The sequence below is a fragment of the Lepus europaeus genome, chromosome 10 (assembly GCF_033115175.1).
Source record: "Lepus europaeus isolate LE1 chromosome 10, mLepTim1.pri, whole genome shotgun sequence".
In the NCBI taxonomy this organism is placed as follows: domain Eukaryota; kingdom Metazoa; phylum Chordata; class Mammalia; order Lagomorpha; family Leporidae; genus Lepus; species Lepus europaeus.
In genome coordinates, this window is record NC_084836.1 from 35,601,906 (window position 1) to 35,629,144 (window position 27,239).

Below are 27,239 nucleotides of genomic sequence, written 5' to 3' on the forward strand. Positions count from 1 at the left end.
GGAGCATTTTTATTCTAGGTATTTTTGGTACAAATGAATGAGAAAAAGTCATGCTTTTATTACCATAAACATGAGAAATCATGACTGCCTAAATTTGGAAAAGTTATTTATGAAATGAAGTTAAAAAGACATTTTTACATTGACTCTTGCCACACAAAATATTTGTATTGGACTTTTAAAGAAAGAACATATATTATGGGAAAGTTACTTCACTTTTCTCTGAAAAAATAATGCACTGCAATGAGAATTCAAATACTTTAAGGTATAAATGGCTGAGATTTTCTTGAGCAACTGTTGGATTTCTATCTCTAAAAATGACATCTAAAAATGTCATATTTATGTAATTAATCAAATTTTCACTTTTTACAGATTTGAAGCTCCCAATAACAAATGTAAAGGACTCTGCCCTTGTAAAGGCCTCCTTCTTAGCCACATTTTGTGTATCTTCCTTTATTTCTGTTTTATTATTTCTTAATTTTACTTATCTTTAATTTGTAGTATATATATATAATATGCAGCTACAAATTGTCTTAATATTTTTCTGAAACAATGGAACACATAAGAAATGTTAAAAATTTAACCACAGTAAAAAAAAAAAAAGTGAAAATCAGCCCTTAAGGTATTCGGATCTGGCTGAAGAGCCCATGAAAGTATTTTAGGCATGGAAAGCCAAGACACTCTGGCAACAACAACAACAACAACAACAACAAAAGACCTAAATGCAGGGTCTCTGCGAGTGAGAACCCCGTGGAAAGAACGGGCCACTTTGACTATGACTTTGTCTAAATAAGATTGGAGTTGGCGAACTCAAAAGGCTTCCATAGCCTTGGCAACTCATGACAAGAGCCTAGGGTGATTATTGACACCATAAACAAGAGTGTCAATTTATTAAGTCAACAACAGGAGTCACTGTGCACTTACTCCCCATGTAGGATCTCTGTCCTTAATATGTTGTACAATGTGAATTAATGCTATAAATAGTACTCACACAGTACTTTACACTTTGTGTTTCTGTGTGGGTGAAAACTGTTGAAATCTTCACTTAATATATACTAAATTGATCTTCTGTACATAATGATAATTTAAAATGGATCTTGATGTGAATGGAATGGGAGAGGGAGCAGGAGATGGGAGGATTGTGGGTGGGAGGGAAGTTATGGGGGGAAAAAAGCCGCTATAATCCAAAAGCTGTACTTTGGAAATTTATATTTATTAAACAAAAGTTAAAAAAAGTGAAAGTCATAATTATTTCCTAAAATGTAGAAATAATTATTGTGTTCCAAAAGGTAATTATCAGATATTAGTATAGATTGTTCTAATATATATATATATATATATAAATTTATTTATTTATTTGAAAGAGTTACACAGAGAGAGGAGAGGTAGAGAGAAAGAGAGAGGTCTTCCATCCGCTGGTTCACTCCCCAATTGGCTGTATTGTTAACCCGCTGTGCCACAGTGCCGGTCATAATATATTTTTGATTTTTATATTTCACTAATTTTGTTGGCTAATAACACAGAAAAAGGCTCATTTCAAATACTGGCATTTTTATGATTAGATGTTACCACTACTTATTCATTAAATATAAAAAATATAATGTCTTTTCCATTTTCAACACTAAACAAAACTTAATTTGTGACAATAATAAACAGTCCAAAGGACTTATATCTCAGATCAAAATCTAAATTTTGTCAGTTAAAGTTCAATGTGATGGACATCAAGGGTCACCCTAAAATACAAAATCATACATTGCCACATATATACAAAGAAATATCAGTAGATTTGCCCAAAGAAAAATGTAAATAATCTTAGTATTTTTAAAAGTACATATAATCTTTAACAATATAAACTATTTTTAAAGATATAATGTATTGTTTTAAAACTTGCTTACTTGGGGCCGGCGCTGTGGCTCACTTAGCTAATCCTCCACCTGTGGTGCCAGCATCCCACATGGGCACCGGTTCTAGTCTCGGCTGCTTCTTTTCTAGTCCAGCACTCTGGTGTGGCCCGGGAGTGCAGTGGAGGATGGCCCAAGTGCTTGGGCCCACGTGGGAGAACAGGAGGAAGCTCCTGGCTCCTGGCTTCGGATCAGCATAGCTCCGGCCATAGCAGCCATTTGGTGGGTGAACTAACGGAAGGAAGACCTTTCTCTCTTTCTCTCTCACTTTTTATCTATCAAAAAAAAAAAAAAAAAAAAAAAAAAAAACTTGCTTACTCTATCATAACTATATTATCTAATTTTTATTTTAAGCTGCTTTACTGATGATAATGTCTTGTCTATGAAAGCTTTTGAATAAATTTATGACTAATGACATGAATATTTACCTCCTGCTTTGAAGCTACCCTTATGCTTTCTTTTATTTCGTCTAATATTTTAGGATTTAAATATTTTAAATTTTGTTTAAAATACCTACTAGCTTGTTTCAAAGTATAAAAACACGATGTCACAGATTTTTTAATGCAAAATAAATTTCACATGTGTGTTTTTATCTTAAAAAAAGTTGATCAGAATAATTTTTACACATGTGTATAAACTGCATTATTCTTTTTAAGTACAGAAAGTGTATGATAAGAATCTTACCCTTTTCCTGTGATATGGTTTTCAACTAGTAGGTTGAATTGTTGAATCTGGGTCTGACAAAGTGCAAGGAAACATCCTACATTTAGCTGACAGTTGTCTTCAGGGTGATTTTCTGTATAACAGCTTAGCATATCACCATTGAGGATTTGTAGGGAAGGTAACACTTCAAGAAGAGAATGTCTACGGAAAATACAGGAAAAAGTAAGTAATCCTGATGAGGAGAGTATATACCTAAAATACCCATATGTCTATCACTCAAATAATGCCAGCACAGAGTATATATTATAGAAAATCCAATCAATGTGGCCTGAGCTGTTGGTTAAAGCCCCGGCCTGCAGCATGGGCATCCCAAATGGGTGCTGGATTGAGTCCCCGGCTGCTCCACTTCTGACTAATGTGCTCCCTGCTAATGTGCCTGGGAAAGCAGCGGAGGATGGCCCAAGTTCTTGGGTCTCTGCACCCATGTGAGAGACCTGGAAGAAGTTTCTAGCTCCTGTCTTTGGTTCAGCTCAGCTCCGGACACTGTAGCCATTTGGGGAGTGAGCCAACAGATGGAAGACCTCGTTTTCTTTCTGTCTCTACCTCTCTCTGTAAGCGTGTATTTCAAATAAATAAAATAAATATTTTTTTAAAAAAGAAAATGCAATTACTTCTATTTAGAAAATGCTACTGTTGACTTAATTTTGTTTAAAATTTATGGTATCATATACAAAGTAAGATTTAGAGCTTTGGGCATTTAATTCTTTTCTTCTAAAATGGAAAAACATGACTCAAACTTGGAATCTGAAGCTAGAAATTGACATAAAAAGGCTGCATCATGTAAATAATAATATTAGCAACATTATTTTATAAAAGAATACAATCAAAACAATCTTATTAGAAGTTGCTGTTTATTTCAGAGATAAAGGTGAGATCTGATTGTCTTTCCAAGTTAAATACAGTGAAAGTAGGGCTAAAACAGGAGAGGTGGAGATTACGATGTTTATTAAGATCTGGGACATCTAAAATTATTATTTTCCCTGAGTCCTGTTAAGGATCAAACTTTCAAGTGTGAGAAAATTTCAGTACCAATTTAGTAGATAAATGATATAAAAAAATATCAAACAGCAAGAAATTTCCAACAAGCCCAGCTCCTTAAAACTATTTGCCTAGATCTTTCACAAGCAGAGTGTAGCCCTCTTTTCACAAAGCTGCTGTTCATAGGGGAAAGTTAACTTCTCGAACAAGCAAAACTTTTAGAACAGTTACTTTGAGGAAATCTACAAAACTCTGATGAAAGACATCAAAGAAGAAAAAAAAAAGTGGAGTGACATCGCATATTCATGAATAGGAAGAATACAATACTGTCAAGATATCAGTTCTTTCCAAACTGAATAACAGTTTCAATTAAGTTCCAATCAAATTTGAAGAAAGCATTTTATGGATATCAACAAATTGATTCTGAAGTTTAAAGAGAGAGGCAAAAGATTCAGAATAGTTAACAATATTGAAGAAGAACAAAGTCAGAAGATTGAATAAAATCTCTGATTTTATTGATTTGGATCTTCTCCCTCTTCTTTCTGGTTAGTTGGGTCACTGGTGTATCATTTTTGCTTATTTTTTTTTTAAAAAAAAAGCTCCTCATTTCACTCATCTTTTGTATTCTTTTTTGGTTTTATTTTGTTTATTTCTTCTCTAATTGTAATTATTTCTTTCTTTGTATTAATTTTGGGTTTGGATTGTTGTTTTTCTAGGTCCTTGAGATACACTGATAGTTCATTCACTTAGTGCCTTTCTAATTCCTTGATGTAGACACCAACTGCTATAAACTTCCTTCTTTACACTGCTTTTGCTGCATCCCATAAGTTTTGATATGCAGTATTGTCTTCATTCGTTTCCAGAAATTTTTTTATTTCTCTTTTGATTTTTTCAATGATCCAGTGTTCATTCAGGAGCATGTTGTTCAGTCTCCATGAGTTCGCAAAAGTTCTAGAGATTCTTGAATTGTTAATTTCCAGCTTCATTCCATTGTGGTCAGAAAAGATGCATGGTATGATTTTGATTTTTTAAAAATTTGTTGAGATTTGTTTTATGGCCTAGCATATGGTCTATTCTAGAAAAAGTTCCATGCACTGATGAAAAGAATGTGTATTCTTCAACTGTAGGATGAAAAGTTTTATAGATTTAGGTTAGGTCTATTTGGTCCATAGTGTAGATTAGCTCTGTTGTTTCTTTGTTGATTTTCTGTCTAGTTGATCTTTCCATTAATTGAAGTGGGGTGTTGAAGTCCCCCATTACAACTGTATTGGAGTCTATGTCCGCTTTAGATCCATTAACATTTATTTTATTTTTTATTTATTTTTTTTTATTTTAAATAGCCAGGAACCCTGGCACTGGGTGCACATACATTTATTACAGTTACATTTTCTTGTTGAATTGATCCCTTAATCATTACAGAGTGGCCTTCTTTGTTTTTCTTAACAGTTTTTGTGTTAACATCTATTTTGTCTGATATTAGGATGGCTACACCTGCTCTTTTTTGCTTTCCATTATGCAGGGATGGTTCAACATTAGTAAATCAATAAATATGATATATCACATTAGCAAACTGAAGGAAAAATATAAAATCATTTCAATAGATGCAGAGACAGAATTTGATAAAATACAATATCCTTTCATGATGAAAAGCTTATGCAAATTTTGTATAGAAGGAATATTCCTTAACACCATCAAAACAATTTATGACAAACCCACAGCAGCATTCTATTGAATGGGGAAAAGTTGGAAGTATTCCCACTAAGATCAGGAACAAGAAAAGGATACCCACTTTCACAATTGCTATTCGTCATAGTCCTGGAAATTTCAGCTAGAGCCATTAGGCAAGAAAAAAATCAAAGGGATACAAATTGGGAAGGAGGAAGTCAAACTATCCTTATTTGCTCATAACATGATTCTATATATAGAGTAACTAAAAGAATCCACTAAGAGACTATTGAAACTCCTTAAAGAGTTTGGTAAAGTGGCAGGATATAAAATTTTACATTTTTAAAAGATTTATTTATTTGAAAGGCAAAGTTACAGAGAAGCAGAGGCAGAGAGAGAGAGAGAGACAGAGAAAGAGAGAGAGAGAGTGAGAGAGAGAGAGCTCGATCTACCATCAACCAGCCCAGATGGCTACAATGGCTGGAGATGCGTTGATCTGAAGTCAGGAGCCAGGAGTTTATTCCAGGTATCCCACGCAGGTGCAGGGGCCCAAGGACTTGGGCCATCTCTTAGTGCTTTCTCAGGCCATAGTATGAGCTGGATTGGAAGTGGAACAACCAGGTCTCAAACCAGCACCCATATGGGATGCCAGCACTGCAGAAGGTGGCTTTACCTGCTAAGCTACAGTGCTGGCTTCAGGACATAAAATTAACACAAAAAAATAAATAACCTTTGTATACACAGAAAATGCCACAGCTGAGAAATAACTTCTTAAATCAATGCCATTCACAATAACTACAAAAAATTAAATACCTTGGAATAAATTTAACCAAGGAGGTGAACAATATCTATGATGAAAATTATAAAATATTAAAGAAGTAAATAGAATAAGACACAAAAAATGGAAATATCTTGCATGTTCATGGATTAGAAGAATTAGTATAATCAAAATGTCCATACTAATCAAAGCAATCTACATTTTTCATTCAATCTCAATCAAAATACCAATGACATTCTTCTCAGATCTAGAAATAATGACATTAAAATTCATATGGAAATACAAATGACTTGCAAAGCTAAAACAATCTTATAAAACAAAAACAAAGCCAGAGGCATCACAATACCTGATTTCAAGATATAATACAGCGCAATTATAATCAAAACAGCCCCATACTGGCACAAAAATAGACATGGAGACCAATGGAACAAAATACAAATTCCAGAAATCAACTCACACATCTACAATTTTTCTTTGAAAAAAAAGCCAAAATCAATCACTAGAGCAAAGTCAGTCTCTTCAACAAATGGTGCTGGGAAAACTGGATCTCCATATGCAGAAGTATGAATCACATCCCTTACCTTACACCTGGATTTACACAAAAATCCTTTCATAAGGGATTAAGGTCCTAAATCTACAACCTGGTACCATAAAATTAGTGGAGAACATTGGGGAAACTCTGCAAGATATTGGAATAGGCAAAGATTTCTTGGAAAAGATCTGAAAAATACAGGCAATCAAAGCCAAATTGACAAATGGGATTCCATCAAGTTAAGATTCTACTGCAAAAGATACACTCAGCAAAGTGAAGAGGCCACTGACAGAATGGGAGAAAATATTTGCAAACTATGAAACTGATAAAGGATTAATACCCAGAATCTACAAAGATCTCAAGAAATTTAACAATAACAAAACAAACAATCCAGTTAAGGAATATACAAAGGACTTTAACAGGCATTTTTCAAAAGAGGAAATTCAAACGGCCATCAGACACATGAAAAAATGCTCAGAATTACTAGTCCTCAGGAAAATTCAAATCAAAACCTCAATAAGGTTTCACCTCACCCCAGTTAGAATAGCTCTCATTTAGAAATCAACAAACAACAAATGCTGGCAAGGATGTTGGGAAAAAGGTACCCTAACCCATGGTTGGTGGGAATGTAAACTAGTATAGCCATTGTGGAAAACAGTATGGAGCTATCTCAGAAAGCTGAAAATAGATATACCATATGATCCAGCAATCCCACTCAAAGGAATTTACCCAAAAGAAATGAAATCAGCATTTGAAAAAGTTATCTGTACACCATGTTTATTGCAGTTCAATTCACAATAGCTAAGAAATGGAATCAACCAGGGATGTCCATCAACTCAAGACTGGATAAAGAAATTACATATATACTACGGAATACTACTCAGTGGTTAAAAAAAAAAAGAAAAAGAAAAAGAAATCTGTCTTTTGCAACAGAATGGATACAACTGGAAACCATTATAATTAGTGAAATCAGCCACTCCCATAAAGACAAATACTATGCTTTCCCTGAGCTGTGGTAACTAATAGAGTACCTAAAAGGTAATGTATAGGAGTGAAATTGACATTTTGATATTCAATGATTGTTATGGCCCTTGTCTCAATTGTTGAGGAACAGTGTTTTCTTCTTCATACTATGTTTTCAACTCTTTACTTAGTGTAGGGTTAATCTTGTGAGCATAAAGTAAACTGAAAATAAATCTTTGTAAAAATTAACAGTGAGAATAGGAGAGGGAGGAGGAAGACATATTGTAGTGTGGGTGTGAGAGAGGGTAGCTCAGGACAGTGTCACTACGTTCCTGAATCTTTATATATAAAATACATGAAATTTGTACACATTAATTTTAAAAAATATTTAACTCAAAAAAGTAGAAAGCAGCAATCAACAAAAAAATGTGGTTCAATAAGGCTTGAGTTTTTACAATGGGAACACTTTGATGATATGTTCAGTAATTTGATATTAAAAATTACCCAAATGGTTTATATAATTCACATATTTTGAAACATTTTTGGTAAAAACAGTTTGCTTGAATTTTCAAGATTATAATAACACGTTGAAATTGGGATTTCCATCTATATTGGATTGAATGTTTTATTTTATACATTTTGTTCTTTAATTTCTTTTATAAAAGATAATCTTCTGGCCTGCACAAGATAACAGTGCAGGGGTTGGCCTTTAGTTCAAAACATAGACCTATAGAGCCTATGATGAATATAGAACAAAGAGCTGAAACTAGTGAATTAATGTTTAAAATGAAGTATAAGAATATTATGAGTTCCCAACATTAGTTTTTCCAGCTGGGCTCCTACTAGTCAAGGGCTGAATCAATATTTCATTTAGTGAAAACTTCCTGGTGAATATTCTGTCACTTAAGAAGCCTTATTAATCATTAGTGAATGAAACTAATTCCCAAAAGAGATTTCAAACTGAGACAGTGGATTAAGTTTTAAAAAGAAAATTTTTAGTACATCAGTTTTGTCAGTGTTATCACTGGCTAAACTTGAAAGTAAGAAGCCAATTGGGAAAATCTATAACTAATCCCTTTGTTGGTAGCAAGGGGTTATGTAAAGTTCATTGAAACATACTGCTTAAAGTCTCAGTTGACCTTTCATTAACAAGTCCACATTTTAAAGATTTTTGGATTTTAAATCCTTTAGATAAATGAATCACTTCTTTGAATAATTAAAGCTACACTAGGCCAACTGATCTAAGTGAAATTGGTAAAATTTTCAGATTGGGATTATTCTAGCCCAGAAAAATTCATTTAAACAGAAATTATACAAGCCAAATAATTATACATATTTATAATACAAATATTATTTATTTTCTTCCATGATGTTATTAAACAGTTGTTTCAAAAACATAGTTTACAGATATTAGCTGTTTTACCTAATCATATACTAGCTGTTTGGATGGGAAGGGACATAGGATCATCAAGAGAATTAAAGTTCTGTTGCCAACAGTTCAGTACCAAGAGAAAAATCATGGCCCCTAAAGACATTAAATAATGAGGAAAACTATTGATTTTTCACTTGTTATCACATATTTTGTCCACATAGTTACTAGAGAAAATAAAGATTTATCTAAAATAACCTGTCCAATGTTTTCATTAAAAATAATATCAGCTGCTTTATTAGCTTTTCATTACTGTAACAAAATGCCTGAGATGAGCTACTTGGATCAGTTTTGAAGGTTTAAGTCTAAGATCAGATAGTCCCATTTGTTTGGCTTATGATAAGAGTGGTAGAGCACGTGCTAAGGAGAGATCACATGGTGAGCCAGGAATCAAGCAAAGTAGCTGGCCTCAAATCAAGATTTTATAATAGCCTTTTTGGGGGAAACACCTTCCTAGAGCATGCCTTCAGTGTCCTAAGTACCTCCAGTTAGGTCTATTTCAATTTTTTTAAAACTTTAAATTAATATAAAGAGAACAAATTTTATGTATTCCATAGGTACAGTTCCAAGAAGACAACTACACTTCCCTCACTCCCCTGCTCCCTGTCAATATTTCTCCCTCCATCTCTTCTCTTAATCTGTTTTTGCAAAAACATAATTTTAATCCACTCTATATTCACAGGTTTAATCGGCCACTAATCATAGTATTCAATAAGTAAAAAGTAGGAAGACAAAATTCCACAGGAGTAAAAACAAGGGCTACAATCGACAATCATTTCCCAGAGAGAGAGGGAGAGAGGGGGGGAGGGAGGGAGGGAGAGAGAGAGACAGACAGACAGACAGACAGGGAGGGATCCCATTCCTTGATTTATCCCTCAAATGGCCACAAAAGGCAGGGATGCACCAGGCCAAAGCTGAACAACCCATCACAGCCTGACTATATCTTTGATGTTTTCTCCTTTACATGGATATTTCTTTCACCAGAAAGATTTCTAATTTTAGTTTGATTTCAAATTTTAACCACCTTTTGAGGTGTTAAATAAAGTTTATCCCTTCAGCCAAGGCAATTTCTCTAGGTTAAACCAAATGGACAACGTTTCTCCACATCTCTGAAGCATTTCTGTCTGCTGACTCTAATAATGATCATCACAATAAAACACGTAAGAGCACAATCTCTGGAGTCAAACTGTGTTTGTTTTCCAGCCCTTCTACTTGTTGGTTATATGATCTTGGGGGAAATGATCAAGCTTTGTTTGTTTCTCAGTTTTCTGGATTATAAATAGTTATATTAAATTACATACTTATTCCATTGGGGATACTGAGAGGATTAAATGAGTGTTGGGCAGTGATTGAATAAGAACTCATATATTTTATCTGGTTAGCATGGTAATGAAGTTTTATGGGTACAAGGGGATTTGTCTCACCCAAATTCATGTAGCTATTTAAACTCTGATGTGTTAATGGTTGATGGATTAGGATGGAGATTGCATCTAATTGTGGTGGGTAGGAGGTATGTCTCTTGGGAGGTCTTGGGGTCACTGGGAGTATGCCCCTGAAAGGTGGCTCTCATGGGACTGTTAATTATTTTGAGTTCAAGTTCAGTCTAGGTTTTCTTTCTCTTCTACCTGGCTCATCAAGTGATTGAGCTTCCACAACCACCATGAGCAGCCTCCATTAGACTCCAGACTATGCAGCCATGTGATCCTGTAGCCTCTAACTGCAAACTATAAGAAACCTTTTCTTTTCCAATAAAGTTCCTCAGGTATTTTAGATAAATTAACAAAATCATACTAATACAGGATAGGTTACTACAGGAAGATGATGTATTTTTGTGTGCTTATCATATTCTAGGAATTGTTCTAGACAAATTATGCATATCATACCATTCAAATTTCCATAACCACTCCATGAGATTATGATTTTTTTTTACCACTGAGGATTTGGAGACTTAAGAAAGTTAAGTCACTTGGCCAGCAGCATACAGTGTAAAGTCAGGAGCAGAATGTCTTTGTTTAGAAAGACAATGATTTCTAAACTTAATGTGCAACAGAATCATATAAATGACTTGTTAAGAACACAAACCACTGAGAATCATCTCAAGGTTCTGGTTTAGTAGGTCTACATTTGTTTAAATTTTGTACTCAAGACAGGTTTCCAGTTGACAACAAAGATATTTCTGAACCGCTGTAATAGGTTATATTCTCTCCTCTATGTCACACAATAAAGTACACCAGGACAAGGCATTTATAAACTAGAAGTTGACATGTTTTGTTCTACAATATGTGAAATCCCACTAGGTTTTCCTAGAGAACAGAGTGAACCTTAGAAATGTATATGGAAACTGAGCTTTGAAAAAGAAAAAAAAAAAAAAACAAAAACAGACTTTCTGAGGAAACATACACAACTTCTGTGATACACAAATTATCAATGAGTAGTAAACTATGGTTGTGTTTGACTTGGTGCAAAATGCTATCTTCTTCACCAAAGTCCAACTAAAAAGCCTAGGAAATCAATACTCCTGGAAATACAGTGTCAGAGGTTGTAGAGGCCTCTGACAAAATGGGACAGGCCATTTCCTAAACTGTCTTAGCTTGTTCTTCAGGCAGATTAAGTCAGACGTAGGAGTTCTAGACACAATCAGACTTAATTCTTCCGTAAGATGTATTATACTCCTTTGCATGTCAGCAGAACCATGTTCTTCCTGAACACCACTATATATTGCAGACACCAAATCTGGGAAAAGGGTTGCCTGCTTCTGCCCCAGGATCAGGTGTCACACAAACACTGTTTTTCAATTACTATTCCTCCCTGTCTATGCTTTGTTCATAAATGTATGTTCACTGCCTGAACAAATTGGCCAGGTTTGCAGACACACCAATAGAAACTATTGAGTGAAGTATAGAAAGAAAGAAAGAAAAAAACACAAATAAAGGAACAGAGCAAAAGCAACTTCTAGGACAATATCTAGGGGTCTAATATTGAAATTGCTGACCTAGTAAGATAGAATAGGTGACAAAGAGGTAAAAAAATTATCTGAAAAAAAGAAGGCTAAATTTTTTCCCTAATTTTGTGAACACTAATAATGTATAGAGTTAAGTGTTCCAATAAAAGCAAAGCGGAGTAAACCTATGAGACTACATCAAAGCATACAGTGATCAGATTACTGAAATAAAAATGATTGAATTAACTATATCTACGGTATTGTAAAATAGCTAGTAATAAAAGAAAACACTGGTGGATCAGGGGGTTAAATATTATTAGTATACTATGAGAGTATCTTTATTTTTAATTAATACATAATAATAATACATACTTATAAGGACTATGTCACATTTTGATATTTGTATATAATATAATGATCAAATCAGGGTAATTTAGAATATTCATCCCATCAAAACTATGTAATTTCTTATGTGGTAAACATTCAAAATTTTATATTACAGCTAGTTTGAAATATAGAACACATTATTGCCAATCATCCTCACCCTAGAATTTTAAATTAAAGAAGCTTTTTTCTAAGAAAAAAACTTAAAAATTACAGAAAAATGTTCTTGGCTTACATCTAAGTACTTTAGTATTCTAAAGACAGATATGAGTTCACACATGCTTATCATACATACTTTTAAATCGATACTAACATTCACTCTCATGAAAATGAAACAAAATTAAATTACTATCAGAAATAAAATAATTAAAGTAGCATGCTATTTGATTCAGATAATATTCAAAAAAGATTTCTCAACACATATCTTCTATAAATTTCAAGACCATGTCAATATCATTCTAAACATGTCACATAGTTAATGGTTTGGATCACAATTATAATTTTAAATTTATGCTAACTCACATACATGCAAGAATTTATTTAAGTTGAAGAGTTTTTAAGACCATCTTCAGCAAAATTTAAAAAAATAACTTTTGAAATTTTAAATTAATTCTTCCTCAGCATTTAATCTTTATAATCTCCACCAAATTGTGTTTTATGCAATTATAATAAAGCTGATTACACAACAGTGCTGCTTTACCTCCAGTTTATTTCTTGAAGAAGTGGGTTTCCAGTGACAGATAATTCACGGAGAGAATAGCATGCTTCAAAACATTTTATGAGACTGGTAAGATCTATAGAATATAAACAGAATCATTTTACAAAAGGTATCACAAGTAAAAATTATCATAAATCAAGGAATATTTTATTTTTTGGTAAGATTTTAAAAGAAAATATTTTTATTTTGCTTACAGAATATCATATGAATTTTAAAGGAGATGGTTTTGAGAACACAAGCTGCTCTTATGTATTTCTACAATCTTGTAGTTGTATGAACTCACTCTGCTATACAACTAAAGTTCATAGGATTAAATAATGTGCATAAAGGATTCAGAACAGTTTATGCCAGATTTTAAGTACAGAATCTGAAAAAGTAAAATCTAAGATAATAGGATAGACGATAAAGTTGAACATATACCTTTTAAAAGAACTACATGACACTATTATACTTTCAAAGGTAAAAACAGTAAATAAATAAATCTAGAGTACAGTACACAACAATTTACACTGAAGTACTTTTCTACAGAAAACAATCATCAAACAGGTCAATATATAGATAAAGCACCTATTTTTAACTCTGACACTAAAGGATGTGAAGTATTCGAGGTGAACATGCAATCACTCCACAATCGCAGTAGTTTTCTACCTGGAGGCATGTTACTATTTCCAAGCCATAAAAAAGAGCCTCAGAGTCTACTTTGCTGAGCTGAGGAGGTAAAACTAAAGGAGGTAAAACCGAAGCTAGGATTTGTGGTGAAAAGTACTTTAAAAAGCTGTATGTATATGTTGGAGAGAGCACATTGTGAAACCTATATGAAGACTGATCATACATCCTTGGAAAAGTGCTACTTGTCACACACATTGAACAAGATTGCAAAACCTTGCAGAGACCACTTGCAGTAGGGATAAGAGTCCTAAGTCAATGCTTAAATTCACGCAGCAATGATAGGTATTGGAGTTGCAGCCTCTCATGCATGAGACCTAAATGAGCATCTCAGTGATTCAGATAGTACCCAGAAATACTATGCATTAGGCATGAACACCATTCCCTGCAGTAGAAAAATGCACTAAACTTGCAAACTAACATGACATGTTAAAAGACAGAATGCAATGACGACTGATAAAAACAAAATCATAAATTAACTCCTACCAGAATATAACATCTTTTAAATGAAGACAACGTACAGACTCAGTAAAGAATATTCTCTACAATGGACCACACACAGTTAAATTTATTCTATACTTAGATAAACAGGAATATATGAAGCATTATAAAGAGGAAAGCAGTTAAAAGAAGCACATCCCAAAGTGAACCAAACATAAAACAACATTTTACAAAATGCCAAAGCAACTCAGTGATGAAAAAAAGTGTATTTAACAAGTGTTGCTAGAACAACTGCATATTCTTATAAAAATGAACTCAATATTTACTTCACATAACATGTAAAAATTAATTTAAGATGAATAAGACTTAATTGGAAAAATTAAAAGTACAAAACTTCTAAAAGAAAGCATAGGAAATTATCTTTTCCATCTGTGGGTGGAAAATATTTATTACAAAAGACATAGAGAAAAATAACTATAAAAATAACTATGTAAGAAATACTTCATCAAAACTAAAAACATCTGCTCATGTAAATATACAATTCATAAAATCAATAGGTAAAACAGAGTTGGGAGAAAGTATTTACGTGGCATATATCTGACAAAGATTTTTTACAGAATATATAAAGAACATCTATAAATCAATAAGAAGAGGCAAATGACCAATACTTTAAAATTATGAGACACTTGAATAGACAGACACAATAAGATATAGAAACCACCAAAGAACATGTGGACAAAGCTAAATGACTTTATCAGCAAAATGTCAATTAAAACCATAGTGAGTTAATACAACAAAACACTAAATACACTAGAATGGAGCATTTGGAAATTTCGCACATTACTGACAGGGCTGTAAAATGCTACAACAACTCTGGAAAAAAATTTTTTTTTTTAGTTTCTTTTAAAGTTAAACACACACACACACAACTATTTTATCTTAAACACTTGACCAAGAGAAGTCCACACACAAAAAAAAAATTGTACAAGAATTTTTAAAACAAAGTTATATTCACAGTAGCCTCAAATCTTAAACAATCTAAATCCTGATCATCGGGGTGAATGGAAAAACAAACTGTGATATATTAATATATTACAACAATTACAAGAAAGAGTAAATACTGATAAAAACAATATAGTGGAATGTCATATGAATACGGAGCAAGGAAAGCTGAAGACAAACAACAGGATTGTTGATTCCATAAACATAAAGACAAAATTAACCTATAGTGACAAAGTCAGACTAGTTCTATCTAGATTAGGAGTGGATGTGTGTGGGGGGCAGATGCAATAAGTTAATTCAGTTCATGACTCTTGTATACCTCCTAAGAAAGAAGTTAGACATGTTTGTGTACTTACTTTCATTATTCTATTCATTTCCTGGGAGATACACATATGACTTTTAAATAAATATATAATTGGGACATTTGTCTAGGCCTAAAAATCAAGATCTGGAATTGCTATGATTTTAAAAGTGGAAAGGATAGTTTAATATCAGCATGTATGTCATACAGATTTTTTATTTATAAATGCCATTAACACATATATACTCAAAATAACTCCTTATCATATTTGGAACAGAAACTCAAAAGTTTAACAAATTATACACTGTTGTAAACTTACCAGAAAGACAATTGTTGCTGAAGTCTATCTTTTCCAAGGAAACAAAATGAAAAAGTGGTGCAATTTTTGTCAAACTGAAAACAAAAATACAGAATTCATAAAAATTTTAAATTGGATTGTTGTTACTATTATCAATGTAACTATATAGCAATACAAATGTATAATTCCATAGTTTATGTAATTATATATACAATTATAACATTTATTAAATATTTACTAAATACCCAACAATTATAAAACTCTAAGAATTTTTTTTTTTTTTTTGACAGGCAGAGTGGACAGTGAGAGAGAGACAGAGAGAAAGGTCTTCCTTTTGCCGTTGGTTCACCCTCCAATGGCCGCCGCGGTAGCGCGCTGCAGCCGGCGCACCGCGCTGCTCCAATGGGGTGCAGGACCCAAGGACTTGGGCCATCCTCCACTGCACTCCCTAGCCACAGCAGAGAGCTGGCCTGGAAGAGGGGCAACCGGGACAGGATCGGTGCCCCAACCGGGACTAGAACCTGGTGTGCCGGCGCCGCAAGGCGGAGGATTAGCCTAGTGAGCCGCGGCGCCGGCAAACTCTAAGAATTTATAACATAAGATTTCTATTTATTTTAAAAGAGAAATTACTACGGAATTGTGAAATTCAATCACAAATAGACTTTATGTATTTATCATATAAATAAAAATAAGTGACTTCTTGTTATTATTTTGTTTCTTAATAAGGCTAAATTTACAGAAAATTTTTATTATCTTTTTTTTCCCTGGCTTAAATACATTACTTAAACCTTTAGGGCACAAACTTGAAGAAAAAGCTTATTTTCACTTTCCAACACCATTACTGATTAAAATCTTCAGCTTTGTTTTTCAGTTTTAAAAATTCATGTTTATTAGATTGCAGTACACTAAAACCAACCTAAGTGATGTAAATATTCAAAGTTACAGTGGGCTTAATTGCAAATTGGAGATATGTTCAACATACAAGACATGAAACCAAGAAAATGTTATAAAATATTTTACAAACAGAATAGGCTTAAAATTGGCAGACATAATGGGTATTTAAATCAATATTATTAATTATGCATGTTAATATTCTAATAATACTGCTTAAAACTTTTTAAAAATAATTTTAAGTAATAATTGTTATAATTTATGTAACTATAAGTTAAAATTTCTAAAACATAAATTCAAGCAAGACACATAAATCATTTGAAAAATATGTACATCACTGGAAACAAAAGTTTTAAGAAAGGAAAATTAACTTTAGTTTCTTTGCATACCTAGCCAAGAGAATAACAAGATTATGTTATTCTGTAACATAATCAATCACTGTAGTTATTTAGAGATTAAAGTTAAGTCAGCATATCTGAATCTTCTACAAAGCAAAGCCTTTTTGCATAAAATATATTCTCTTTATAATTTAAAAAATAGTAGTGAACTATCCCATCCAATAAATGTTGAAATCACACAACTCTTCAAAATATACTTAATCTAAAGTTGTATCTCTGGCAAAAAAAAATTTTTAAAAGAATGTATTAATTTGTATTTCTTTTCCTTTCCTATTTCTAATACTGTCCCTCCAGTTGTCCTGTCACAGTTTTTCATCTCTGTATTTCTACAATTCCCCTGCCATGGTTAAAACAAAACAAAACAAAACGCCCTGTTATTCCAAGGTCAGAAGCTCACAGAGTAACACTATGACTGGAAGCCTCATGGATCTGGCATTAGACTAACCCTTGAAATTGACCTTGACTCCTCTCTTGTATTATTCTGTTCTGCATTAGCAGAGAGAAAGAAGATACCCCTGATGAAGAAAAAAAAAAGTAGCCTAAATATCAAGGCTGGAAGAGATATTGCTAAATGTTGCCAATCCTAGGTACAAAATTACTATTCATATCAAACTTATATAATACTGCCCCAGGAAAATAATTTCTAAGGGAAAAATCCAATTTAATAAACAAAACACTGAGAAAATAATGGCCATTATTATATTTATACCTACACTTCACTATTTTTACATAAAGGTTAAGTTTACTGGAGGAAGGAAGGAACAGGAAGTAAAGGAAGATGGAGAGACAAAGTGGAGAGGTAGGAAGTAAAGGAGCGATGAGAGGAGAAAGGGAAAAACTGAAAATCTGTTGGTACATAATTAGTGAATTTAAATCTATGACATTTGCTAATTCTAGATCTACAATTTTAAGCAAAAATCTAAGTGTATTCTTTAACAAGAAAATTCTTACTTGCATATACTATGTTTCTACTAAGTCTTCGTCCTTCTACTTAAGGGATTTTGAAATATTCATAGCTAACGATATATTAAGACTTTCAGAATATATTTTTGTCTCTTTTCGAGTACTTCGTTTTTAAATCAGTAAGTGATTTAGTGACACACAGGTTATGTGAGACATCAAATGAAAATCATCAATAGTTTTAGCGTTAAATATCAATAAAAATTCTCTTTGCAAAAAAAAATCCAAGAAATTAATGCTTTGACCAAATATTTTTGTAATATTATTGGATTTTGTCTTTTTGGCTAACCCTGATTTAAAATAATGACCCTTTTCTCTTTTGAAATTTTAATCAAGAAAACAGGCTATCCATTCACCTTTATGACTATTCATTAGGACGGTGGAAACCTAATAGTAGAATCCTTTATTCAAACCTCTAGAACTTTTCCTTTTACTGACATTCTGTGTATATTTTTTTCCAAGAAAATTCAAACCAGAAAGACAAAGGACATTAGTGAAAACCTAATACCATTTGACCTTGTCACATTAGCCCTGGGCATTAAAAAGATATAAATTTCAAAGATGACAAAAAGCAAAAGATTTGTACAATGAGCAGCCAATGGGTAATAGTTTCCATTTTCTGCTCCTATTTAGAGTCCCATGGAAGTAGAAAGTTATATGAAGCCAGGGAGTCTTCCAGTCAGGGCTCCACTGAGTCAAACTTAAAACAGTCACATGTCCTAATGAAAATTTAAAACAGAAGTCTGGATGAAACAAATATTTCAAACAATATGTACTAAGTACCATTCTTTATATGTATTCCATTTGTTAGGGAAAAAAAAAACATATGGATACATAATTCCTTCCTTGTGATGAAAATATTTATCAAAAATTAAGGGAAAATATATGCAATTTAAAGGCTAGGCCAACCACAAAACCAAGTATCACATTTATAAAATGTTTCTCAAAATAGCAAAATGGCTTCACCTACATTTTATGTTTGTATCATCATTAAAGTCCAAGGAATAGATAAAGTAGGCATCATTACATTTTCATACATGGGCGGTTGGGGGGGAGGGGGAGCGAGGCTTAAATACTGAGGAGAGAGTTGTCCAACATCAATTTACTGATAAGCCATAGATTAAAACTTCAATCCCAGATGGGCTGACTTTGTGTTTTATCAAACTTGCTATGACTCTTTAGGAGCCAATGCACATATAAAAGCATAATGTTATGATGGTTAAGTTCCATAGTTAAGGGTATTTAGCTTGTGTTCAAAAAATCTTTAGATTGGTGATCATTTTTAAACTATGTTACAAAGGAATAATTTTACTATTCTATATGTCAATTTTCATCACTTTTCCCTGATGCCCTTAGGCCTTCTCCCTTCATCCTCTCAGAAACAGCAAACAGTTACCTGTGTAAAGAACTTTGAGAGACCCCAAAATACTGTCAAATATAAGTGATAGTGTTATTAAAAATTTACAAACAGTGCATATTAAATGATAGTTATACTTTTTGTACAGATAAAAGATTGAGTTCTTTTATCCCTAAATATTTTTTGAAGGACATATAGCATGTGTTTTTTAATATCTCAAAATATCAAGCCCCAGGCCAATATTTCAATGTTATAAGGCTAGTCAAACAAAATTAAATAGGGATCATTTGCAATAATTATCTCAATCATTTTTTTCAATTATAAAAAATTAGTACACTAATTTATATAATTTCTACTAGGTTGATATTGGATTATACATATTGATAGCATTAAAGTCTATCAGATAGTATTATTTTAATTTTTAGGCATATAATATTTCTTTGATTATTTAAATTGCCCAAATAAATTAAAATTATTTTTCATAATACATTCATGATTTAAATATTTTTGATCTCTTTAAATATTTTTAAAGCTTATTAATATGGTTTGAGATCAGTCCTGTAAAATGTGCTATGTATATCAATTCCTGAGTGGTTTATTGCGTATGGTCAAAACACAGCTAAATATTTCTTTTTAAAATTATATTTGCTACCTGGAAAATATTCTGAAAAGCTCCAGCATGTATATAGATAGCCAAATTCTTACACAGTGTTTCTATTGGAGCTACTTCAAGGAGCAAATATACTTTTAAACACAGTTGAACTTTCATATCTTAGATCTGATTAAAACAATTTAAGGGGATTTTTTAACACAGATTCAGTTTTCAATCATCAAAGTTTCGTATGTGAAAGCCAAATAGTCTAGTACATGCCTGCTCAAAGTGCAAGCACTATTGTGGCCGAGATTGAGAGATAACTTTGCATATGTTTTGGGAAATAATGGAGATACATGCTAGACTGTCTTTATTCACTTGTTTTGTAAGCATAGTCTAACCCAAAGAAGCAATTTCTTGTTAAAGGTGGTTCCTCTTATTCCACTCCATGTGCCTTTGATGAACAAATTAATCTTATTAGAGTAAACAGTTCTCAATTAAATAGTAAGCAGAGGGGGAGTTACATGTATTCTGCTCCTGTTTTGGTTTTAGACAGTTATTCTTTGCAAGGATCCAGATGTTTGCTGGTCTCAAATGGATTTTGTGGGACAGGTACACATTTCAGTTTAATGTTAAGGTATTTTTTTTTTCAAGTGTTACTTTATATCCCTAGGGAAATCAAATTTAAATCCATCTTAACAGTTACAAAAGATATGCAAGTTGAGAACAGGTTAAAAATCTTTTTTTTTTTTTTTTCCCTAAGACTTAATAGGTACCATTTGAACGAATGAGACATCCTTCTGAATTAGATTAACTACCTCCTGTATTTTCCGGAGAACTATATTCTTTACAATTATAAACAAAGCTACCCTGAGTTCTACAAGTACATCTTTGAGAAGAAACAAAATGAGGAAGATAAATCAATAACTAAAATTCTGCTAAACTTCTAGGTTATGATATAACATCCCTCTAATATCTCAAAATGTTTAAGGTTATCTTTGTAATTTATGTACCAAGTTAGTTTGATGCATTCCCATTGAATTGCTGGAGAAACCCAGCTTTTCCAGTTGTATATAAACATCACATATTTATTTTAAGCAATCCTTCAATGAATTTGTTGCTTAAATAGTGTATGCATTTACCTGTTTTGAGAGATAGTAAGATTTTGTAATAAAGGCAGCCAATATGAAGAAAATGCTTCCACAGCTGAAATGCTATTATCATCCAAGTATAATTCCCTTAGTAGAACATGATTATCCAAGGACGGAAGCTATAATTAAATTTGGTTCATTAGTTTGTGTATTCAAAATACTTTGTCTTTTAAGCAAATTTAAAAATATAAAATCTGTCAAAATATCAGATAAGTTCTTTATCATCAATGCCACTAAAGGAGGCTTTTAATGTAAATACAATTTCTGTTAATTAATTTCATAATTTTAATATTCCTTATGAAAGGCATTTCATGACAAAACAATTAGAATTTTATAAGGGATAAATTTGTTCCTACACACACTAACATAACTGAAAATGTGTTATATATTATATTTTAGTACTATGAAAACTGACATTTTATTTATTTATAAAATATAACTGTTGATCACTTATGAAGCAGAAAAATGTATGGAAGATTTAAAAGCAAATTGAAAAGCAAATGCATCTGATAAAAAAACAAAAAATAGTCAAAATTGCTTTAAAAGTGAATAGTCGATATTTCTATCAGAAAGAAAGTATATTAATAACAAATCAATTAATTCAAAGAAATTACCTCACTTAGATAATTCCCCTGTAACTTCAATATTTGGAGCAGCCCACAATTATCAATGCCTTCAACATCAGTCAGATGATTATATGAGCAATCCAGGTGTATAATGGTAGGTGTGTCACAAAGACCTTTTGTACTAATTAACTGATTATGGTCCACGATTAGTTGCTGAAGATTTTTCAAAGATTCTAAACCACCTGGAAGAAAAATTTTCTACTATCATTTGTATCATACATTCTTACTCAAATGTGTTATTATTTAAACTGACATCTCAGAGGTATCTTTTTGAATGACATGTCTCAACTGAAAATTGAATTACATATTAAAAGATATACATTGGATGTTGAATGTTTTATTTTTAACTAAACAGGGAATAGATAGAAAGCCCTTTTTTAAGAAAGGACATTTTTCAAATACTCTAATGATCTTGAATTTGTAATTCCAGCTTAAAGTTGCATGTAGAATATTAGGTCATCATTTTTCTATCACTGGAACATGTACTTTAGATTTCCAAATGGCCGGCGCCACGGCTCACTAGGCTAATCCTCCGCCTTGCGGCGCCAGCACACCGGGTTCTAGTCCCGGTCGGGGCACCTATCCTGTCCCGGTTGCCCCTCTTCCAGGCCAGCTCTCTGCTGTGGCTAGGGAGTGCAGTGGAGGATGGCCCAAGTCCTTGGGCCCTGCACCCCATGGGAGACCAGGAGAAGCACCTGGCTCCTGCCATCGGATCAGCGCGGTGCGCCGGCCGCAGCGCGCCTACCGCGGCGGCCATTGGAGGGTGAACCAAAGGCAAAAGGAAGACCTTTCTCTCTGTCTCTCTCTCTCACTATCCACTCTGCCTGTCAAGAAAAAAAAAAATTTCCAAATGAATTCAGCACAATGGGATAAGAATCAATGAAATATTAGCAACTGCACCTAAGAAGTTATAAGAATAAAAACTGCAAAGGTTGTTTAAATGAATTATCAGGAGTTAGCATTGAAAAGAACAGCCAAAGAAGTCTATAAAAGCTTCATGGAGGATATTAAATATCTAGAAAATGTTATTCAGAGGCAGGCACTGTGGCACAGCACATTAAGCCACTGCCAGCAATGGTACATCACACATTGGAATGCCTGATCTGTCCTGACTACAGAGTTTCTGATCAAGCTTCCTGCTTCCTGGCATAAACCCTACACAGCAATGACTGTTGAGGTCATTTGTGGGGTGAACCAGGAGATCGAGGCTATTTCTCTTCCTCCCTCTCTCCTGGCCTTCCTTCCTCTCTGTCACTCTGCCTTTAAAATAAATAAATGCATTTTTTAAAATGTTCGTGTGTGTGTGTATGTGTGTGTATGTGTCTAGGTCCTATTCTGTGTAATATATGTGTGTGTATGTAGGTCCTACTCCGCGTACATATGTGTGTGTGTGTGTGTTTAGAGCCTAGTCATATATATTCTGTGTAGGTCTTACTCTGCTAGTTAAAATAAGTAATTCTTGAAACTGAAAATAAAGTTTAAGGCCTTGAGTAAGTGAAATATTTTCCGTGAGGATCATATACATGGGAGCCAGTGAGGCTAAATCTTGGAGAGCTGTGCTTCATTCCAATTTTCTTGTCAAACTCTCACAATTTTTTTTTCAATTCAATATTAGAACACACATAAGATTTTTGTTTTTTAATTTTGTTTATTTATACTCTTTTGAAGTAGCTTTTTTCAAAACTCAATTACTGGTGTCAAGCCTTTACAACTGTGTCCTTGTCCTTGAGGATTTATTTTTTTTTAAAGATTTGTTTATTTTAAAGGAAGAGTGACTGAAGAAGGAGAGGAAGGGAGGGAGGAAGACAGAGATAGACAGACAGAGATCTTCCACCTGTTGGTTCACTTCCCAAACCACAGCAACTGCCAGGCCTGAGCCAGACTGAAGCCAGAAGCCAGGACTTTCAGCCACCATCTGTGGCCTTCCCTGGCACTCTAGCATAAGTACTGGATTGAAGTGGAGCGGCCAGTATTTAAACTAGCACTCCAACATGGACTGCTGGCGTCACAGGCAGCAGCTTTATTATTGTACCAAAATGTTAGCCCCATATCGGCTTTCATTTTAAAAAGCAAGAAAGGAATTTAATAATTTATTGAAACAGACAACCTTTAAAAGAAACCAAAATGCATATAAAATATCTGGAACTTATTAATAAATTTATCCTGAAGTGATTTAGAAATTTTACCCAAGATTTTTTCTGAATATATATTGCTTTGCAAAAAAAGGGTAGACTCTTATATTGAGATGGAAGAATAAAAGGAATAATCATGTAATATTACCAAGATCTCACAAGAAAATCTAACTTTTATCATATTTTTAAAATTCAGATAATTAAATAGGATTATGAACTTATTATACAATATTTCAGAGACACATTTAAAAAAATTTATTTCAAAATTGTAGTATCTCTAATAGCTGAGTCAAAAAAGTAACTTAGTGATATGCATGGTTATTTCTTATAAAAATGCAATTTCTATTACTTTTTAAGCATTTTTATGCCAAAATGTAAATTTTCTTGTGAAGGGAACTAAAATATGTAACACAAAAGAAAAGCATGGAATACCTATAAAAGAAAAGAAGAAACGAAAATCCAAATTTGTGTACCACTCTGATATTTGAAATTTTCATCTACAATCAATAGAGAAGTACTCACATTTTTCTATAATATAAAATAGTACTTATGATAGAGAAATTACCTGTTGCTATCAAGGAATAAACTGTTCTGCCCTCTCAAATATTTGACTAAGTTAAAATATAGGTTAAATTTATATTATAAATTACAAGGGATAAGATTTATTGTATAAGGGTGAAATGGCCATTTTCCCATTCAATTATTGCTTATAAAAATTGTCTATATTCCCACTAAACTAGGGTCTTTTTCCTTTTTACTTGTTAAACTTCTTATTCCAGTAATGTACTAAGCCTTTTTATTGTAATGTAAATTTAAAATGTTATCTCAAAACTAAAAAAAGAAAGGGAGAAGGAAGGAAAGTGAGAGGAAGAGGAGGAGAAAATCAGAGGGAAAGAGAGAATATTATTATGTTATTAGAATTGTATCTGCAAACCATATTGAATATGTTAAGCATTAATTAAAAATTAAAAGAAAAATGATTTTTTAAAAAATAGTGTATTTCATATGATAATAAATGCATATTAGCTACAATATAACGCCATGTCTGCTGAAATAAAACATAGATCAGGGTTCAATGTGTCTTATGGTCATTTCTAATGATCATCAATTAACCCATTGGATTACAATAACAGTTGGCAGTCCAGGCAGAAGGAAATACCAGCTAAGACAGATTAGCAGTAGTAAAGAATGAAATGTCATTTTCAAATATTTAAACATCTTAAACAATCCACATTCACAGTCTTACTATTACTAAAAGCCATTTAAACGGATTTTTTAAGTTTTCCAGAAATAAAATTTTGTATAAACTCATTTGGAGCAGGGACAGTACCTGTGAAGTCTTCAAGATTAACTCATGATGAAAAGCAAGAATGAAGCATCAGGCTACACATTGCAGAAAGGTAAAAAGTTTGGCAAAGGAAAATGAAAAGAAACTATAGCTCAACAAGAGGAAAATCTGCAAGCAGAAAAGGTAGACAGAATTCTGGGATGAAGGGGGAGCTTAATATGTATGAAATAAATATGTATGAAAATAAAACAATATACATTTTACAATTATCAAAGGCATCTTTTCGGACACAGCTGTCAAAGGTGGCCTTGCCTTTGGCAGTGATGAAGCAGCTTAAAATTTTTGGTAGAGGCAAAACTAATCTAGAGGCTAAGGAAATAAGGGGGGGGGGCGGGTCACAGTGCAGTGCAAGTGGAGACAATACTTTTAGAATACTTTTTAGATTTTTGATAACAGCCAGGAGGTTCTCCAAAGTTCTTAGAATGGCCTGCAGGACCTGCTGTGATCTGTCTCTCATTATCTCTCTGAATTCATTCTCTACTCATTTCATCTCCTTTCCTAAATTCATCCCAATATGCTGGCCTTTTTGCTATACTTCACACATACCATGCATGTTTCCATGTTAAGGCTGTATACTAGAAAGAGCTTTAAGTGTGTGACATGTTAGGCTAGAGACATTAAATAAAGCTTATTAGGTAAAATCAAATTTTAAAACACATTATGTTTTTCAATCAATATACAAAGAAGCTAAAATTTGTCTATTCAATAGTCTGTAAGAGTTACAGATCTACTGGAATAACCATAATTTCAAACCTCATAATACTGAGGAATATTTTATTTTGCATCCCTAAGTCTATGAACCCATTGCATGGTAATAAACAAACAATCTATTAGAGATATTCCTTACCATATTGCTTCAATATAGAAATGGAGACTAGTTAAATGTCTATCAGTATGTTGAAGTGAAATGGACACTAAGAAACAGTGACTTGATCAGCCCTTGTCCTGACTGTTGAGGAACAACTTACTATTTTATTCCTTTTAGTATTTTTTGTTCTATTTAATACTATTGGTTGAACTCTTTAATTAACACACAATTATTCTTAGGTGTTTAAATTTAACTGAAAAGTGATCCCTGTTAAATATAAGAGTGGGAATAAGAGAGGGAAGAGATGTACAGTTCAGCACATGCTCAATCGGACTTGCCCCTAATGGTAGAGTTAGAAATGTGCCAGGGGATTCCAATTCAATCCCATCAAGGTGGCATGTACCAATGCCATCTCACTAGTCCAAGTGATCAGTTTCAGTTCACAATTGATCATACTGATAGGTCTAAGAGTCAAAGGGATCACATAAACAAGACTAGTGTCTGCTAATACTATCTGATAGAATTAAGAAGGAGAGAATGATCCAACATGGGAAGTGGGATAACACAGCAGACTCATAGAATGGCAGATGTCCTAAACAGCACTCTGGCCTCAGAATCAGCTCTTAAGGCATTCAGATCTGGCTGAAAAGCCCATGAGAGTATTTTAGGCAAGGAAAGCCAAGACACTCTGGCAAGAAAAAAAAAATGACCTAAATGAAAGATCTCTGCGAGTGAGATCCCAATGGAATGATTGGGCCATCAAAGAAGGAGGTACCTTTCTCTGAAGGGAGAAGAGAACTTCCACTTTGACTATGACCTTGCCTAAATAAGATCGGAGCTGGCAAACTCAAAAGGCTTCCATAGTCTTGGCAACTCATGACAAGAGTCTCAGGTGATTGCTGATGCTATAAGAGTGTTAATTGTTAAATCAACAACAGGAGTCACTGAGCACTTGCTCTCCATGTAGGATCTCTGTCCTTAATGTGTTCTACTATGTGAATTAACGGTATAACTAGTACTCAAACAGTACTTTATACTTTGTGTTTCTGTGTGGATGCAAACTGTTGAAATCTTTGCTTAGTATATACTAAATTGATCTTCTGTATATAAAGATAATTGAAAATGAATTTTGATGTGAATGGGATGGGAGAGGGAGCAGGAGATGAGAGGGTTGCGGGTGGGAGGGAAGTTATGGGGGAAAAAAATTGCTATAATCCAAAAGCTGTACTTTGGAAATTTATATTATTAAATAAAAGTTA

At 33.1% G+C, this 27,239-nt stretch overlaps 1 protein-coding gene across 4 annotated transcripts in view; it reads right to left on the minus strand.

Moving 5' to 3' along the window:
* Positions 1 to 27,239, minus strand: part of LRRIQ1 (leucine rich repeats and IQ motif containing 1) — a 237,314-nt gene that overhangs the window by 144,298 nt on the left and 65,777 nt on the right. For 3 of the 4 annotated variants that reach the window (XM_062202044.1, XM_062202042.1, XM_062202045.1), the window contains exons 11-15: positions 21,681 to 21,874; positions 21,058 to 21,185; positions 15,739 to 15,812; positions 12,992 to 13,085; positions 2,583 to 2,762 (exon numbers count right to left, since the gene is read on the minus strand). In XM_062202044.1, the coding sequence (XP_062058028.1) occupies positions 2,583 to 2,762; positions 12,992 to 13,085; positions 15,739 to 15,812; positions 21,058 to 21,185; positions 21,681 to 21,874 (670 nt within the window). The remainder of the gene's footprint in view (positions 1 to 2,582; positions 2,763 to 12,991; positions 13,086 to 15,738; positions 15,813 to 21,057; positions 21,186 to 21,680; positions 21,875 to 27,239) is intronic. The other variant, XM_062202046.1, reaches the window with a different exon arrangement.